The 19,808-nt window shown below is 33.1% G+C and overlaps 2 protein-coding genes across 3 annotated transcripts; one reads left to right on the top strand and one right to left on the bottom strand.

Annotated features, from left to right (window-relative positions):
* Positions 1 to 111: 111 nt before the first annotated feature.
* On the bottom strand, positions 112 to 8,971 carry LOC132049383 (syntaxin-132-like). Its single transcript, XM_059440151.1, has 13 exons — positions 8,692 to 8,971; positions 5,625 to 5,744; positions 5,411 to 5,467; positions 4,486 to 4,534; positions 2,814 to 2,902; positions 2,656 to 2,729; positions 2,302 to 2,344; positions 2,163 to 2,223; positions 2,028 to 2,053; positions 1,846 to 1,923; positions 1,287 to 1,367; positions 561 to 626; positions 112 to 474 (listed from the first exon to the last, which is right to left on the bottom strand). The coding sequence occupies exons 1-13, from the start codon at positions 8,707 to 8,709 to the stop codon at positions 301 to 303; spliced, it is 936 nt and encodes a 311-aa protein (XP_059296134.1). The 5' UTR covers positions 8,710 to 8,971; the 3' UTR covers positions 112 to 300.
* Positions 8,972 to 11,980: 3,009 nt separating this feature from the next.
* On the top strand, positions 11,981 to 16,132 carry LOC132049382 (uncharacterized). 2 transcript variants are annotated; one of them, XM_059440149.1, is made up of 2 exons: positions 11,981 to 12,165; positions 14,346 to 16,132. In XM_059440149.1, exon 2 carries the CDS (start codon positions 14,435 to 14,437, stop codon positions 15,974 to 15,976), a length of 1,542 nt encoding a protein of 513 aa, XP_059296132.1. In that variant the 5' UTR covers positions 11,981 to 12,165; positions 14,346 to 14,434; the 3' UTR covers positions 15,977 to 16,132. The 2 variants fall into 2 exon arrangements, with proteins under 2 accessions (XP_059296132.1, XP_059296133.1); XM_059440150.1 differs by lacking the exon at positions 11,981 to 12,165 and adding an exon at positions 12,250 to 12,410.
* The last annotated feature ends 3,676 nt before the right edge of the window (positions 16,133 to 19,808 follow it).

Genomic DNA, 19,808 nt, shown 5'->3' with positions numbered 1-19,808 from the left:
GTTTAGATGCAATAATCTGTGGCTAACCATTCAACTTGTTAATAAACTTTTCCTACACAAAACTCATTCAAGCAGAGACATAGAAATTTAATAAAATTTGAATCAAAAGTATTTTCCCAATTCCAACCAGGTAAAAATCAGGATTTAAAGAATAGATTACATATTTCAATCACTTCAAACTATATTATAGAAGCAAGCCCCAAGGTGCACATGTACAAAACCAAGAAATGTAATACATTAAATAGCATATGCATAGTATACAATATGTATCTCTATATTGCTTAATAAGGGATTAATTAGTTAAGCACCCTTGTTACTCTGCCATGGCTTAAGCACCCCGACGACGATGATCACAACAATTATGAGAAGGATGATGATGGCAAAGCACATCCATTTTCTTGAATTCTTTTGTAGTTTCTTTGCCTTTTGTAGAGCAGTAGTCCCTGACTGCACATGGTCTACAGCAGTCGAAACCTGAAAATTCGGGTTGTTGGCGATGAGGAAACATAAGCATAATCATATACCCAAATGTCAGTTTCCTTTCTTGAGAATAACAGTACCTGTGATTCTATATTATCAAGCATGTCCCCTTGAGCATCAACCAACACTGCTATGTCCAAGAATACCTGCATTGCAAAATGAAACAAAAAATTTAACCACATAATCTGTCCATTTTTCCTCTTTTCTGTCGGGAACTCATTCAATCATGGCATCATTACTTATGCATATTCCACCTCCTCACCCCCCCCCCCAAAAGAAGAACATTATATGCATGTGCACGTAGTGGCGGGGCCACCTTCCTCAGAGGGTTGTCAATTGACGCCCTTTCAGATTACACTCTGTAGATAGGTAGAAAAAAGATTATGTAATATATACTATATGTTGAATCTCCTTTATTTTTTCGTGTGTTTTACTTTTTTATATTTGATTCCCTTAATAAAAATCCTGATTCTGCCATTGTGTGCACACACACGAGCATGCAAATACACACACACACACATATATAGACAGAGAGAGAGATAGAGAGAGACCCTTTGTTTGTCATATTTTCAGTTGGCATCAAGTTAGATGTGAGTAAGCCAAAACTCATCAACATACCTAGAATAGTCTAAATTATGTTTAGTACTCAGAACTCAAAGTCTAGTCTAGAAGATAAGATAAGGGACGAACTCTTTATTTTGCTCTGTCTTTGATTTTTTAATCCCTTCGCTCCACTTTATATAAATTAAGGTTTTTCGAAGAAATTCAAGTTGCTACTTCCTCTTCACGTCAGAGAAGTATAGTACCTGTTGCAACTCAAGAAGCTTCCTCTCTAACTCTCTGACTGCATCATGGCGCTCTTGGATTTCAGCTAGTGTGCCCATTATCTGCAAGACACAAACATTGAGAACTAGCAGCATATCATATCACCGATCACTAATATTTCAAGTGTCAATATTATAAACGTAACTTAGTTGCATTATCGCACAAAAGGACAAAAGTTTGCATGTAATATTATTTAACTGAAAATGAAGAGTGAAAGAAAAACAAAAATCAGGTGATGGGAAATAACTTTCATTCTAAATTTCACTTACATCAGTAGGTCATGCAATAGTTATTACTTCCGTATTGTAGTTAACAGCATAGGATGGCCAATGGCGGCCCAAATTCATGTTAACACAGCCAGGGGAAATGCCAAATTCCCAACAGAAACTTAAACTGTCTAGAGGCATGGATTTTTAAATCCTAGGGAAAATAACTCAAGTATTCAGATCTTGATCCTAGGAGCCATATGAAAAAGTTACAATCTAATACTAGGACATAAGGTAAAGGAAGAGATTAGAAAATCGTTCAGCAGGACCATACCTGTCCTCGCCCTTGTTGCTGAATAGCTTTCTGGAATATTTGTTCACTATCCCCAGTCTCTATCAACCTATCAATTGTCTGAAGGTGAAAATGGAGGGAAACAAGAAAACCGGAGGAACAGTAAGAAGATATGCGAAAAGAATCTTAAGTTCCCAATAATTCACAAGAACCACAAGCTTTACCTCTTCATCAGCTCGATTACCCGTCACTGTCGACAACATAAAGAGAAAGATACCAGAAAAAAGGAATCGCAATTAGAATCTGCTTTATAACATTTACACTCCGTGCAGAAATTTCAAACTCAGAAGCTTTGGCACCTGTGAATACTCGCCTTTCAACAACCTCGCGATATTCATGGTGGATGTTTTGCCTTAAAGTCTGCAAACATTTCAATCAACTGAACCTAAGAGCAAACAAAACCTAGAGAAAAAGTCATTCTTAGCACAACTGATTTACCTGAAACTCGGCCATCTTGTCTTTGAACTTCTTTTTCAAGGAACTGCAAACATAGACAACAAGTCAAGTGAGGACCATAGGTATATCAAGATAAGTATTAAGAATGCGCAAGGATGCAAGAGGGGAAGCCTAGGAGAGAACAATAAGCGCTTCAATTTATCAACTTCTATGATACATTAAGCATTGACAAATCAGACGTGCTACTAACTTAAGTTTTCCACATATTGGCATATAAAAATATGAAGTAAAAGTTGGTACACTTTTAATTTAACAACGTCAAAATAACAACTGTGTGACAAAGTTGCAAAGAAATAACTATCAAACAAACAGAAGAGAGAAATTAGTCAAAATTACACTGTTGTTGCTGTTCTTGATCTGTCAACAGCGGATCCTTTACCACATCCTGGTTTGTTTCTATTGGCTAGATTCTGCAAGAGAACAAACAACAGATGAAAAACAGTTCTATAACAGAAGACCAAAAGTAAGAGACATAAGCATTTAATATTACTCACTTCTTTATCAAGTTCCTCAATTTTTGATTTGATTAATCGAGCTATTTTCCCGACTTCATCGACATCTTTTTCCATTCGCTGCTTAATTGCTGCAGGTTACAATTTTATCATTAACAAACACATGAAAATGAATAGCAAGAAACAAAGGAAAAGGACTTTTCCAAGGAAAGAAAATCTTATTCAGTGCAACATGCTCCTTTTCCACTAGTTATCTTTTATTTGCTACATTTGCAAAATCAAATAGAAACCAACAATAATGTATTTGATATTAATCTAAGTCAACGTTCTACATGCTTCATCTTTCAATATTCTAAATTTAAGGATAGAGCACTAATCCATTCTCAGTTTACTTTGGGACATGCTCTTATCAGATTATTCATAATCTGTCCACTGCATGTTGAAGGTCCACGTGGTATTTTGAACTCTTGATAAGAGTTTAAATAGTGTATTGTTTAGACTAATTGGCGAATATTCGGAGAATACAAGTTACTTTCTGTTTTGCTAAGAATAGAAAAGACAAAGTTGCATTTATAGGTGCAACAGGTAGACTTGTTTAATTTTCTTATATATGTTCCAGAAGTTCTTTTTATATAAGTGATATCATAACCAGAAAAAAGAACAAAAAAGAAAAGGTGGCCACCAATTTAAGATGAGAAATACATCAGTAACTTCTGCCTTTCAGCATACTTGACTATATATAGGCGGCTTTCCCCTAAAATTAATGAAAGGAGGTGATTGTTCCTTCTCTATTAAAGCCAAATCAGATTGTCTCCGAACAAATGGTAAAGCTTAAAATCAGTTTTCTGTTATAAAGTTATTTCATATTTTAAGTTGGACAATTTCCTATCAATAAGATTAAACAACTTTTGGGAAATACATACTGATAGTCGGTAAATGGAATATATTCAAATAAAGCACACACAAAATTTTAACAGCACTGCATAATTAAAGGAACTTCTTATTACCCTTCCCCTAAGAGAAAAATGAACCCCATCTGATACTCCTCCTATCCCGTGCCATATGACATAGTTTGAGTGACACGTCGCTTAATAAGTTAATTTTACTTTGTTATTCTATTGGTAAGGGTGAAAGAAGATACATAATGTAGCATTTAAGAAAATAATTTTGATAAAGAGAACATCATATCTTGATTGAAATTTCAATAACTTAATAAATTTTAATTATTAAAAGATGAGAGGAATGTAAAGAATGCTTTTATTTGTAGAAGTGTATCAAAAGACTTTACACTACGGCCTATCTGTTACATAAATTGGGATACACCCTTAAAGGAAATAAGACATAAATTGGAGGAGACTATCTAATTATCTTATGCCTTAATTCATCCTACTTTCTCTTATTTGATATACTAAGAATAATTGACCTATTTCTACAAAATTCTGGAAGTCTACCTGCAGGATACCCTTACATAATTTGAACTTTCCTATGATGCCTCTTTCTCGAAAGTAAACTATTTTTGATATTTCAACTACCCTAATGAAGGAAATTTCTAATTCAGCTTTGGTAACACATTAGGAGTTTCTTACTCCAATTAAGTAAAACTAGGTTCCATGACATGGTTAGTGAGTATCTATGAGTCCAGAATACCATAATCATGCAAATCAAATGGCTACATCACTTGCTAAAGCATTATAACTGCAAGAAGATGGATTACCTTTCATAGCAGCAGCTTTTGTAACAGCCTTTGATTCCTCATGAGCATCCTGTGAAAAGCATGTGGAAAGACCTTAAGTATTTACACATTACAAGTTCTTTAAGAAACAAATCGTTAGGCAGATCGTCTAAACTCATATGGCTTATGTATATTGTGCTAAGACACTACGTAGCCTACAAATTGAGCTATAGTTCTTAAAGTTACCACATGAACCCCTAAATTAGTTGTTTACACATTAAACAAATTAGAACTTCACTGATTTTGATAAAGATAGCCCTAAACCGAAAAGGAAAGTACAATAATTTTAGAATGTGACACCTTTGTGCGCTTGGTCATCACATCGAGGACTGCGAATTTTAAAACAAAATCTCCGCATGTGAAAGTTGGATCTTGGAGCAGAAAGGCGTGCAGTTAAACCAAGAGGCTTGTAAATCCAGTGACAATTAAGTAAGTTACATTAGAATTCATAGATCTCGAACACATTTCGTAAAACACAACAAGAAACCAAACTGATAAAAGAGATTGGGGCATGTGCTGCTCAAAGAATGGGCAAGTTGTAAGAGATAGAAACATATCTCTAGACACTAAAGAAAAAGAAGAATCAACCTCACACAGTTCCCATTTAGAGCCCTGAACCAAATACCAACATCATAATAAGAAAATTTCCCCATATTTTGGGACCCCCATCCCAAGCATTGGCAAAAGAAAGGAAAATAGTCTGGGCGAACAAACTTTTTCTATTTGTCCTTGTATATCCATCACCTAGGTAAAGATCGGGAAAATATCGGGAAAATAAGACAAGGACAATCTAAAGTACTCAAATACACTTTCAAGGAAATTAGATGACTTCATTGCAGGTTTCAAAAGGCTATTGAACCTTCTTAAGAAAAGGTTGTCCAGAAGAAAAAAAGATACATATTTATACCTGAAGCTTCTGGAGTAGTTCATTCAGTTTTTCATATTGTTTCTCAATTTGTTGAACCTAGCAAACAAAGAAAGCAAGATATGGAGTAAGTGAAAAAGCTTCATGAGATCAACTTCAAATTGTGCAGGGAAAGTAATTTGAAGAAGGGGAAGGAGAGGGAAAGGAGAATTATGGTATTATTCTTTTAACGAAAGTAACAATATTATTCATAAACCTTTTTAAAAAAATCGTCGAGGCCTAGCTCCCCGGAATTCATTGGTTTTTGTGTTCCCATTTCAACATCTCCGTTTCTATCGTTTTGATGCCTTGGGGCGTCGAAAGAATCAAAATCATCCTACAAGATAAACCAAGTAGTTATTAAATGAAAAATGAAATTTTACACTTTTCAACACGTGCAACAACATGTTTAAAGGATTTTACCAGCACAGACATAAGTCAAGGAAATTAAAAACCTAGTAACACTAAAAATAGCACTAAGATACGCTAAACTCTTGGAGAAGTCAAGCGACACAGACATTGACTATCTTCTGAAAATCATTAGTAAAGAAACAAAAAGGAGTACTCCCAGGATAATCATTTTTCAAGTAGATAAATGGCAAGACAAAGGCCAATTAATTCTACATACATCTTATATTACACGAAGAAAAGACAGGTCCAAAGACAGTTGGCCCTTGACAAGCAATATGTGTAGCTATAGAGTTTTACATACTACATTGAGAAGGATAAGGATTTTCATGTTGCCAGACCAAAAAATTGTGAAGAATATGCCATTTCTGAAGTGATGATTTCAACTATAAATCACATAACCACATCAGCTCTTTGGTTCAAATTTCCAGCACAAAGGAGGATCTATGTAGTGCTTGCAACAAACTTTAGCAATTCGGCACAAGATCCCGCAGCACTCTTTCATCTATTATGATGGAGCTTGAGATAGTTATAATGACACCATGTTAGCGTTTTGCTCTTGTTTACTCTAGCGAGATGTTTGACTAAGCATCAATTTTTAAGAGAAAAAATGCCAAGCTAAATGTTTTGCTAAAAGGTGTAAAAACAGCTTATAGTGTGACAACTCTTGGGTGGAAAATATCCCATGGAGAGGACTCCACAGAGGATCTGGCAACTTTGCCTCCTAATATTTAATCATTCCAAGAAAATGTATTAAAAGATGTGCAGGGAGAAAATACGGACACCCCCCCCCCGCAACCCCTCCCTCCATAACAAAGAAGCAATTTAGAGTAGTGATTCCTGAAGGAGAAGATCCTGCTAAAATTTTGAATCTTTATCCCCCCTCAGACATTATGTTGATAGTGAACCCTAAAGAATCATTTCTCCTCCTTGCTGTATTGTTTTGTAATGGTAAGTAATAAAGGAGCAACATTTATACAAAAAAAAAAATTGCATTGAAAATCCTTATAAGCATGGAAATTCCAGGAACTTGTATTCCTTCAGTTCTTCTGCCAACTTACGTATTTAAGTTTAAAATCAACTTCATTATAGTAGCAAAGTTAGGCCAAGAATGCAACTTTTCTAACAATTGTCATGATCCAAATGTCATTGTCTGCTGTCTTTTTTCATTCCTAAGTTATCCATCAGCTAGAGTCTAGAATTTGTCAAAAGTACTCAATTATATACAATTAATTTACTACAGAAACCTTTTTTCCCTTGATCAAGTCAAGAAGATAAACATGGTAAATTGGGCAATGACATATGCATACTTGACGATTTGAGCTATGACAGCAGTGAAACTAGGGAAAACACTAAAAGGGTCAACAAGTTTTTGTCTTTTTTTCCATTTCTTTGTAATTCTCAGCTGTCATACAAATTAAAACAAATGGTAAATCGGGTAAAATAACAAACAAAACTGACCCTTTGAGATATGAAAGCAGTGAAATATGGGAATCCAAAAATGGCCCAACAAGTTTTGTTCTTTTTCCCATTTCTTTGTATTTCTCAGATACCATACAGATCAAAAAATGTTAAAGTGGCCATCATTACGACTAAAATTTGACCCTTTGAACAATGAAAGCAGTGAAACACGGAAAAATCCAAAAGGGGTCATCAAGTTTTATTCTTTTTTCCATTTCCTTAAATATCTCAGCTGCCATCCAGATAAAAAAAATGCTAAAGTGGCGATCATAACAACTAAAATTTGACCCTTTGAGCAATGAACATGGAAAAATCCAAAAAGGGTCAACAAATTTTGTTCTTTTTCCCATTTCTTTGTATTTCTCAGCTACCATAGAGATCAAAAAATGCTAAAGTGGCCATCATTACGACTAAAATTTGACCCTTTGAACAATGAAAGCAGTGAAACATGGAAAAATCCAAAAGGGGTCATCAAGTTTTATTCTTTTTCCCATTTCCTTAAATATCTCAGCTGCCATCCAGATAACAAATGCTAAAGTGGCCATCATGAAAACTAAAATTTGACCCTTTGAGCAATGAACATGGAAATCCAGAAAGGGTTGACAAATTTTGTTCTTTTTCCCATTTCTTTATATTTCTCAGCTGCCATCCAGATCATAAAAATGGTGGATATAATTACAACTAAAACTTGACCCTCGAAGCAATGAAAGCAGTGAAACATGGAAAAATCCAATAGGGGTCAACAAGTTTTATTCTTTTTCCCCCATTTCTTTTTATTTCTCAGCTGCCATACAGATAAAAAAAAAAATGGTAAAGTGGTCATAATTACAACTAAATTTTGATCCTTTGAGCAATGAAAGCAGTGAAACATAGAAAAATCCAAAAGGAGTCAACAAGTTTTATTCTTTTTCCCATTTCGTTAAATATTTCAGCTACCATCCAGATCAAAAAATGGTGGCTATAATTACAACTAAAACTTGACCCTCTAAGCAATGAAAGCAGAAAAACATGGAAAAATCCAAAAAGGGTCATCAAGTTTTAATCTTCTTCCCATTTCTTTAATATGTCACCTGCCCTCCAGATTAAAAAAAATAATAATGGTAAAGTGGCTACCATTACAACAAAAATTTGACCCTTTGAGCAATGTAACAAGGAAAAATCCAAAAGGGGTCGTAAGTTTTATTCTTTTTCCCATTCTCAGCTGCCATACAGATCAAAGGAAATTGTAAAATGGCCATAATTACAACTAAAGTTTGACCCTTTGAGCAATGAAACATGGAAAAACCCAAAAGGGGTCATCAAGTTTTATCCTTTTTGCCAAATTCTTTGTATTTTCAGCTACCAGACAGATCAAGAAAATGTAGATACCCAAAAAACAGAAAAAAAGGGTTGTTAAGGAAATATTCCAAACTTACATTTAAAAGGTCATTCATTGTGGAGAAGAATGAGAGATCTTCTTCTAAATTCTTGGCTCTCTCTCTCTCTCTCTCTCTTCTCTCCTTCGTTTTTCTTTCTCTATAAGTTTTTGCTTCGACCCTTTTGAGGATTTTTTTTTCAGAGAGAGAGAAAGGCAAAGAGGGAGAGAGAGAAAGAGACAGCAATTTGAAAGAATGTGCGCTTTGCTGTTTGAGAGAGAGAATATTCAGTGAAAGAGCGTGAAGGGAGGTTTCTTTTCTTCTATTCAAACCTTCTTCTGTTACTACTATTTTTTTGTAGTAATAAATTCCTATCTTTCTTTACTTCAATCAAAGACTTCTATTCTCACTTTGTTGAACTTGGGAAAACGAAAATCTCACAATAGCCCAAGTATGATGTTCCATTCAAAATGCTCTTAAGTCTTAACATATAGGCCAGATACATGGCTAGAGCTCCCGTTTGGATTCTGGGATCATATTTTGAAAATTTATTTTTAAATTTTTGTTTGGCCATAAAATTTTGAGAGTTTTTTAAAACAAATCCCAAATTCTGGCTCAAAACTGTATTTGAGCCAAGATTTATGTTTTAGCCTTTTCAAAACTTTTAAATTAAAGCAGTCTCTTCTATAAAGTGAACGAGCTAAACTTGTTACTACCCTTTTTTTCTTGAACGGATGGATCCTTGTATTGTAATTTGAATTGTAGTAGCTAGTAAGTGTGTTATTAGCAATTGCTATTAAATTATCATGTTTTGCATAATTTGGGATTAGCAAGAATGTATGTTTTGTATGGTTGAGTAGTCTTGATAGTTTTTAGAACTTATGAGCATAAGTAATGTTTCATGTTTTTCAAAACAAAAAGTGAAATATGTTTTGAAAAACTATGGCCAATTATATTTTCAAAACTTGAAAACTTCACCCAAATCAAATTTTTCAAAAAAAAATTGGGAATCTATGGCCAAATGCTAGCTTAGGGTTCATTTGGTTTGCTGGTTAGAGTTATGCAAATATTAGTAATATAAGAATTAGTTATGCACGTGTTTAGTTATTTTATCCTTTACCTTGCATAAAGTAATGTATGTAGTTCCCCATAACTTATAAGTACTTGTATTAGTTAATGCGGAATTGTAAGCTGGTAACCAAACACCGTACTTCAAGTGCTTAATTTTATACATAGCAACTAAAGTATTACTAAATATGGTACTACTAGTTATGTTGATTTTAATGCATGAATAATTCACTTCATAATGAGCAACCAAACGACCCCTTGAAGTTAATCTAACGATTTGATAAACATTTTAATTATCTTGATTTGAATCAACCTCATTCGTTTTTGTAAGCGCACAATATGTATATTCTGATGTAGCAAACCTGATACAGAGTGGGAAATGACAATTCCCAAAGGTTGAATATGCAGAATCGTTCAATTACACTTTCTCAAAGGTGTAAATTTTATACTATAATTCTCGTATTAGTTATTCATATTGGGCGTGGGATAATAATTTCATGATTATAATCTTGAAATTATCAATCCCTTGAAATCTCATTTATTTGAAACAGAACGATCACTAAAATATCTTCCGTATTAATTACTGTAACATATTAGTTTCGTTATAAATTGCTTACAAGTTACAAGTTAAAAATACGAGTGCTTATCAGTCGGTTCGGTTTTGTGAATTATTGGTCGGTTTATCGATTTTCGGTTTGTAAATACTCTCAGGGCCGTCTCAACAAGATTGGAGGCCTAAGGCCAAACTTCAAAGAGAGGCCCTATTTTTTTTTTTTTTGAAGAAAAAATTGTGATATATATATATTTATTTATTTAAAGTCTATTTTTTAAAATTTTTTTAGATGTGAAGTCATTAATTAATATTTTAAAAGCGTCAAGAACAATGCAAAGTTGTTAATAATTTTTTAAAATCAATTTATTCTAAAAAATATTCAAGTGACAATATAGCTAATCAATCACGTGACTAAAAAAATTCTTTTCTTTTTTTACAAAAATTGTTTACTCTCTCTATCTCAAGTTTTGTGACACAATTTGAATTTTGAGAGTCAAATTTATTATTTTTATCCTGAAGTCAGACATACAATTTTTAAGGTTTTTGAAATATAATTTACATAGTTAGAAACTACATATAAAAATTTTATAAGTCACAATAATTTTTTAAACAAATTAGCAATAAAACATGATAAAAAATGGGGCCCCAAAAATTTGGGGGCCCAAGGCCATTGCCTTAGTGGCCTTGGCCTGGAGCCGGCCCTGAATACTCTAAATCAAAACTAACGGATAAGATATTCGTTATCGGTTTTCGGTATATCGGTGTTTGGTTCTTAACGGTTCGGTTTCGATTTAACCAATAAAAAAATACTTCGCTAATTTTTTTTTCTTTCTCTTGTTTTCATTTGTTCATATATAATTATATATATTGCCTTTATGCATAAAGTCTACACAAGTTATAAGATAAAAAAATTATAAAATGCACTGTAGTAATTTTTCAAAAAATCTTGGTTCATTTGTTCATAAACATGGTGAAGTTTTTCAGAAAAGACATCAACAACAAGACAAATTATAAAATGCAAAAGAAAGCAGTAAGCATCAGTAGCACCAATAGCACCAAGGCCAACAACTTCAAAGATCTAAAACTGAAAGAACTTGCAAAAAGGTATCACAAGCCCTAGTATCGATTGAGAAGTGAGGGAGAGATGTAAAGAGGCATCACAAGCCCTAGTTCGTACGAGAATTGAGAGAATATAATTAGAATAAACGTGCCTGCGATAAGCAATTTAGAAATAAGGTTTGTATTTAAAAATTATAATTTACAGCCACTAATATATAATTGTGGATAAAAATGTAATTTTTAATAAAGGCTTATTGTATTATCGATTTAACCATTAACTAAATTCTTAAAATCGAAAACCAAACCGATAATCTAATAAAAAAAATTACATACGTTAACTCAATAACCTTATATCAATTAATCACTATCATTTTTATTGATTCAGTTTATCGATTAAACCGATTTTCACACCCCTAAAACCAACCCTATTATTCAATTTTCAGTGCAAAATGCAAGGAGCTCCACTTTAGCGGTGACTCGTAAATTCCTCCATCAAATTAATACAAGTGCGCCACGTGTACACTTTAACTTTACACATAGACATTGATGACACTTCTCTTAGCTTCTTCTTCCTCTCTCTTTCTTCCTTTTGTTTCCTTTAACCAAAAACTACTCTTTTTTCACCAAATTAAAAGCAAACTTTAAAATCAATTCATTTTTCATATCTACCGACTTATAAAGTCCACATTCAATTGCCCCCGTGTTACGTTCAATACGCGGTTATATAATTCTATCCTTTCTATAAATAGATTCTCTATTTCTTGATTTGTTCTAATATCCACAACATATCTATTTCTTCATACTTCATATTGGGCACAGAGTTTCTTGGAGTTTTCTGCTTCTTACTGAAAAGGGTAAGTTTTATATTTAATTATCTCACTTGGGTTTTGTTTATATTGTGTAAAAGTTGATTCCTTTTGATCCATTTATATCTTTTTTTTATTGGCTTTCTTGCTTATTTTCTCATTTATTGATTGTTATGGATTGAGATTGCTGTAAATGTATATGGGGGATTTATCAATCAATTTTGAGGATTAGTTTTATAGTTTATGTGATGTTAATTTGGGCTTAATAATTTTTAGTGCCCTTGCAATTAAAGGTGAAATCTTTTTATTGTTTATGTTTGTTATTTCAGTGTCAATTTCCTCTTTCTATGTAAAAATTAGTACCATTATGATTGTTTGTGATCATCCGGTAAATATCTGTATGCTCTATGTTCTATATCAATATTGCTTATGATTCACTTGTGATATTTATTTGCATTATGTATTTGATAAACAACAACAAGAACTGCCCCTCAATCATAAACAAAGTACCCCCACCCCAAAAAAAGGAAAAAAGAAATTGGAAAATAAGAAAAGCCCACATCTTTTCTCTTTTCTGCATTGGGAAAAAAATGGGGTAATTGTGGTCGTATTACGTATTGTATGGATTCATCATAATTTGACGAGTTTTACGTTGACCGTCAACTTACAACAACTCTTTTCCATTATACGGGCTTGGAACTGGCAATGTTAGCAAGCTCGCACTGGCCTAGTTTGTTTTCGATGTTGTTGTTGTTGTGGTCTGTGGATTATAGTTGGAAGTAATCTAAGTTATGGCTACCATGTATCTATTAACAGTATTAAAATGGAATGAGGTTACTGAAATGATCGGTGACATCTCTGAGTTATCTCCATTTGCCAGTACCGTGTTCCATCTTAGAATGTTACAGTTGGAATTATGACTTTTCGGCATCTGAATTTGGAGTTAGGGGAAAATCTGCATTATGTAGTGAATCAAATCATAGTCTTTTTACATGTAAAGTTCACTGATTATCTCTAGTATGACATGGAAAGAATGATAATAGTGGAAAAACTATAGCTAGATGGGGCACAAGAAATGCTGAGAATGAAATAGAAGCTGAAAACGTAAAGTGGCACGGAATATAGATGTGCAGGAAAAGGATAGAGGAAATGACTTGCTGAAGTAATATTTTTGTGTTCCCCTCCACGGTTCTTTCTTTTATAAGTATGTGTAAGTTCCAGCTAATGAAGCACTGCTGCCTATTTACTTTTTTTTTCTTCCCATGTTGGTCGATATCCCATTGATATTTGGCTTTTGCTCTAATATGATTTGACGAATGTTAATAGTTCAGTTGCCTTCCATGTGATTGTAACTCATAGGTTATACTAGACCAAATTGCCATTCAATAGGGTGAACATCCTTGTGAGAGACAATTTGGTGGTTCATTAGGTTTAAACTGCATCTTAATTTCAGTTGGGGGAAAATCTGTCTTATGTAGTGAATCAAATCATAGTCTTTTTATACGTAATGAAGCTCATTGATTATATCTAGTATGATATGGGAAGAACGAAAAAAAGAAGAAAAACTACAGTTGAATGGGGCTTATGGATACTGGTGGAGCCAGAATGTCGGCTACAGGTTCGGCTGAACCCATTCGCTCTGATTTACACCCTGTAACTCTGAGGTAACCCTGAATAGTAGCAACCGACTCTAGTAAATAAGATTTTGTCTTAAAAATCCATTGAATATAAACGGATTAATAATTGAGAACCCAGTAACTTAAAAAAATTAGAATTCATAACCCATAAGCTTCAAATCCTGGCTCCACCTCTGCAGTTATGGAGAATAAATGCTGAAAATTAGTTAGAAGCTGAAAGTATAAAGTGGCATGGGATATAGAAGTGCAGGAAAGGAATAGAGGATATGTTCCGACGAGATCTTCTTCTGAGTCAAGTTAGGCTAACAGAATGTAAAGATGGAGTCCTTATCCTCCACCATAGTTCTTTTCTTCTCTAGACGTGTGTAAGTTACCATTAAGGATTTAGTTGGCTATTTCATCCAACTTCCCCCGATACCTTGTTCACCGCAACCTTTGAAAACATTGTTTGTCCTTCATGGTTTTGAGAAAATCTTCAGTGCTTGCCATAGTCTTTTGTGATTCTGTTCGTTTTTCTTTCTACCTAATGCTTTTATTGAAACATGATAATTGTAGCCTTATTGTTTTCTTAATTTTGCATCTCCTTCTCAGATATCTCGGAGAAATTGAAGGCACATTGTGCGGACAATTTTGGATAGGAAGGGGAAACAGGTGTTGTTGCTAGGGGAGAAGAAAAAAAGATGGAAAAGGAAGAACTTCAATCCAAAGTCGAGAAAGAGATAGAAAAGTCCGATGATTTGAAGGAGAAAGAAAAGAAAGACAAAAAGGATAAAGAAAAACATAAGGAGAGCAAGGAGGTGTCAGAGGATGAGAAAGAAGGTGAAACAAAAAATGTAAAAGCGGAGGAGGATAAAGAGAAGAAACACGAGAAGGTAAAAAAAGATAAAAAAAAGAAAGACAAGAGCAAAGAGGAATCGGAGAAAGAAAAGGATGATGGAAATGGGAAGAAGGATAAAGATAAGAAAGACAAGAGCAAGCAGGAGTCGGAAGAAGAAGACAACAGAGAAATAAAGGAAGAGAAGGATGATGAAAAAGGGGAGAAGAAGGATAAAGAGAAGAAACTCAAGAAGGGTAAGAAAGAGAAGATCAAAGAGGAGTCGGAGGAAGAGATAGAGGAAGAAGAAGGGGAGAAGAAACTCAAGAAGGTTATGAAAGTGAAAAAGGAAAAAGAGAAAATCAAAGAGGAATCAGAGGAAGAAAAGGATGATGAGAAAGGGGAGAAGAAAGAGAAGAAAGACAAGAAGGAAAAGAAAGAGAAAAACAAGAGCAAAGAGGAGTCGGAAGAAGAAACTGAGGAAGGGAAGAAACACAAGAAGGATAAAAATGAGAAAAAGGATAAAGAGAAGAAAGAAGAGGTGTCGGATGAAGAAAACGAGAGCCAAGCAGAGGAAGAAGAGAATGATGAAAAAGGTGTGAAGAAGGATAAAGAGGAGAAAAACAAGAAGGAAAAGAAAGGGCAAAAGGATAAAGGAAAGAAAGAGAAGAGCAAAGAGGAATCGGAGGAAGAAGATAAGGAAGACAGGGAGGAAGAGAAAGATGATAAAAAAGAAGAGAAGAAGGGTAAAGAGAAGAAACCCAAGAAGGAAAAGAAAGAGAAAAAGGATAAAGAAGACAAAGAGACGAGCAAAGAGAAGTCGGATGAAGAAACAGAGGAAAAGAAGGATGATGGAAAAGGGAAGAAAAAGGATAAAGAAAAGAAAAACAAGAGCAAAGAGGTGCCAAAGGAAGAAGATAAGGAAGAGAAAGATTTTAAAGAAGGGAAGAAGAAGGATAAAGAGAAGAAAAACAAGAAGGATAAAGAAAAGAAAGTGAAGAGCAAAGAAGAATCAGATGATGAAGATAAGCAAGACAAGGTGAATGAGGCTGTAGTCACCACAAGAGAGATAAAAATTGAGGAAGCCAAGAAAGCATCCGATGGTGAAGCAGAAGATAAAAGTAAAAAGAAGGAGAAGGGAAAGGAAGGTAAAGACGAGAAACAAAAGGATTCAAAAAAAGATAAAGCTGAGAAGAAGAAAAAACTCGAGGACAAGTATAAAAGCAACGATCTTGGTAAGTTGAAATCCAAGTTGGAGAAGATCAATGCCAAACTGGAAGCTCTTCAGCAGAAAAAAGCGGACATCCTGAAGACAATAAAAGAAACAGAGGATAAGAACTCAGCAGTGGTTGAGAGTCCCAAAGTTGCAGAGCCGAAGGCAAAAGACGAAGTAGTGGCTGAACAGTAAGTAGTTTATTTTCATAATATTGTTACGTACATTTGTACTGCGTTTATGTATCCTTTTCCTTCCACTGTCATGTAGAGATGTATTATCTTTGTCTCGAATAAGTTAAACTGGAGATGATATTTATGTTAAGTTTCTTAATTTTGACATTTTGCAGTTCATCTTTCTTAACAAATTTTCACTTCCTTCTTCTATCTTGCTTTATGGTCATTTTAGTATAAAACTGTTGACATGGTTTAGGCCCATTGCATCTACAAACTGAGCAAGTAAAGTGTTGATGAGTCCGGGAAACATTTATATCTCATTTCCAGGTAAAACAATGTTGAAACAGATCAGGATACTTGGACTTTTCAGGCTAGATAGATGGCAACATTGTCTTCAGGATGAATTCACTCTTTGTTCAAAGCATCAGAGTCTAGTATATAACACACTTACTAATATTCAATAGCTTTAGATTACATTCCATGTAAGCTCCACCTTAAATCTTAAACTAATACATTTTGTTCTCATCAGTGAAATCTCTCCTCTCATTCTGTTGGGAGGAGGAAGGGGGAGGCAGCAAAGCTTCCTATTAGTCTCTGTTATGAAATGCCAATTTAATATGGGTATGGTGACTGAAAGTATATACATATACTAGCAAACTATGCCCGTGCGATGCACGGGGCCCAACTGATTAATTTGGTTATTCAATTTAATTAATCTTTATGGTTCGTATATTTTGCAAAGGATACCGCGATTCTTCTTATTGAGTCTCCATATTTTTTTTCTTTTCATCTTATTTTCCCTTTAATTTCTCAATTCTTATTAAAATTTGTCTTATTTTGGTTATCCGCCTCTTTTTATATTTAGTAAGTTGACAATTTAAATATCCTACATATCAAGTTTATAATTACAAGATTCAAAGGATATTTTATTATATTATACATATTTTTAATTTAGAACCACAAGATAGTCTATCTTTATTTAAAAAAAATTGTCATATTTTAAACTCCGTTTTATATTTACCAAACGTACACAAAGGGCAATTAAATTGAAGTGAACGAGGGAGTATTAATGTTAAGCCAAATGCACGGTTTAATTTTAATTGGTTTAAAACTGGTTTGAAATTATTTTGGACCATACTCCATTTTTATTAGTAGAGATAACCAAACATCTTCATCAACATTATCATCATCATGCGGACACGTGACTTAAAAAGTAAACACACGAGTGGTAATATTAATGTTAAACTTCCCATTTGGTGTTCTTCGCTAGCTTTTTCTCCCGAAACGACAAATCGAAGGCTTGTTAGTCCAAACAAGCAACTTCCAATCGAGATTTTCTTTAACAAGAGTTACCCGATTCTCCTTCTTGATTTTCATTTTTTTCTTGATCATTTCGTACAATTTTAACAAGTTGTTCGGAATCAAGATGGATATTAATTGTTAAACAATCAATGGATATTTAGGGTGAAGATGAGAATGACAAGGTGTCAAAAATGGGGATTTAATTTTTCTCCATCATATGTAATCGTTCGTCCACTGGCGTTTGTTGTTAAGAAATTAAAAAAAATTGTCTTATTCATCCTTATGTCCGCCTTTTTTATATTTATTTTTTTCTTGATTTTCGTTTAGGTGGAAAGTTTTCTTTAACAAGTTGTTCAATTCAAATATCCTACATCTCAAATTTATAATCACAAGATTCAAAGGATATTTTATTATATTATACATATTTTTAATTTAAAATCACAAGATTTGAAAGTCTATTTTTATTTCTTAAACTCCATGTCTAGTCAAACGTAAGACACTTAAATTTTGAGACAGTAGGAAGTATATGCAATTCAAATATCTAAAATGAAAGGACAATTTAAGACATACAGCAAAATCCATGTAATTAGGACTTAAAAGTAACACACAAGAGGTAGAATTAATGTTCAACTTATGAAATGTACACATGTTAATCCCCAAAAATAAGCTTAGAATAATGTTGACAATTTCGGTTGCTTTTTGTATAATTTATTGTTGTTGTGTTCGTCCATCTTGGGCGTTATATATATAAGAAGAAAAAAATATAGAATAGAAAAATAGATATATGTTTTTAGTAATGCATTAAATAATATGGGACGTGAAGTACTTATTTATTAATTCGTAAAACGAAAAAGTTAAGTAGAGTAATGTGGCCAAGTGATGGAATTGTTTAAAGACTTCATTTATTAATTCTTAAAGAATGTGAAAAGTCAAATATAGTAATATGGCTAAGTGATATGACGAAGCGGAGATTTCATTTATTAATTCTTAAATAACGTGAAAAGTCGAAAATGAACAAGTAAAAGTGCATAGAGAAATAAATGTGTCGGATAATTAAAATTGAAGTCCATACGTATACATGAAGAGAGAATAAATATTCAACAAGAACGTGAAAAGTCAAAAGTGAACAAGTAAAGTGCCGATAAATAAATATGTGTCGGAGAATTAAAGTTGAAGTGCATACGTGTATACATGAGAAGAAAATAAATATTCAAGACTTATGACATATATTCACGTGAAATTTATTAATTCTTAAAAGAACGTGAAAAGTCAAAAGTGAACAAGTAAAAGTGCGGGAGGAAATAACTTTGTGTAGGAGAATTAAAATTGAATCGCTAATGCCTATACATGCATGGAAGAGAATAAATATTCACAGTTAACGTGAAAAGTCAAAAGTGAAAAGAAAAAGTGCATGGAGGAAATAAATGTGTCGGAGAATTAAAATTGAAGTGAATACATTTATACATGAGAAGGAAATAAATATTAAGTACTATGACATATGTCCACGTGGGATAAAAAAGTAGTTGGTTAAAGTGTACAAGTTATATAGCTTTTGGTACAAGCATTCATAGCGTGTACAATTTGTAAAGTTTTTGGTACAAGTACTTGAAGCTGTGTTGGTCCTCCTTTGGCACTTATATATATATATATATATATATATATATATACACACACTAGCAATATATGCCCATGCGATGCACCGGCCAAACGTGTTTATTCGCTTTAATTAACCAGTTTTTAAGGTTTGTATTTTGTAAATAATTTTTAAAAATTTGTCATTGTCATGGCAAAGAAAGTTGTTCATCGATGTGAAAAAGAAAATTAGTAAGAAGGTGAGGAAAAATTAATATTTTGATCTTAGATTTTTTTTCTTTTAAATTCTTTAATATCTCATATGTATATCGACAAGTTAATATTTATCTCAATTAATTAACTGTTCAGATCCAAACATAAGAACCATTGTGTTGTATATATTGGATTTTTTAAAAAGCAAAACTAATAAAATATTTTTATTAAATTAATTAAAAAATATGTTAATAAGGGGTAAATTAGTTACATTATAATTTTTTATATTAACAATTATAGATAAAACGAATTATTCTGAGAGAAATCAAAATTAGAAAGATATATGCTATATCGTAAATCACCAAATTAATTCTTAAATAACGTGAAAAGTCAAAAGTAATTGTCCACGTTAACATATCAAGAGAAAGAAATTTTTCTCAAGAGAAAGAAATTTTTCTTCTTCTTATTTTACCCATCACATTAATTATTGATTTTCAAATCATTTTCTAAGGCTACTGAGACTATACTACACTAATAAATATGAATATTATGATAAAATATGTACTTCATTTATTAATTGTTAAACGTGAAAAGTTAAAAGTGAACAAGTGAAAATGGACGGAGGAAATAAATATGTCAGAGAATTGTTCGTCCTGTCTTCACATTTAAAGTATTGAGAAAGAAGGAAAATGGGGATAAAAGTAGCTCCCTTTATTAGAGAGAAATAGGAGTACGATAGTAAATACATCTTTTATTTATGATTT

This window comes from Lycium ferocissimum, chromosome 3, assembly GCF_029784015.1.
Source record: "Lycium ferocissimum isolate CSIRO_LF1 chromosome 3, AGI_CSIRO_Lferr_CH_V1, whole genome shotgun sequence".
Classification (NCBI taxonomy): Eukaryota; Viridiplantae; Streptophyta; class Magnoliopsida; order Solanales; family Solanaceae; genus Lycium; species Lycium ferocissimum.
This window is presented reverse-complemented; position numbering and strand designations above follow the sequence as displayed.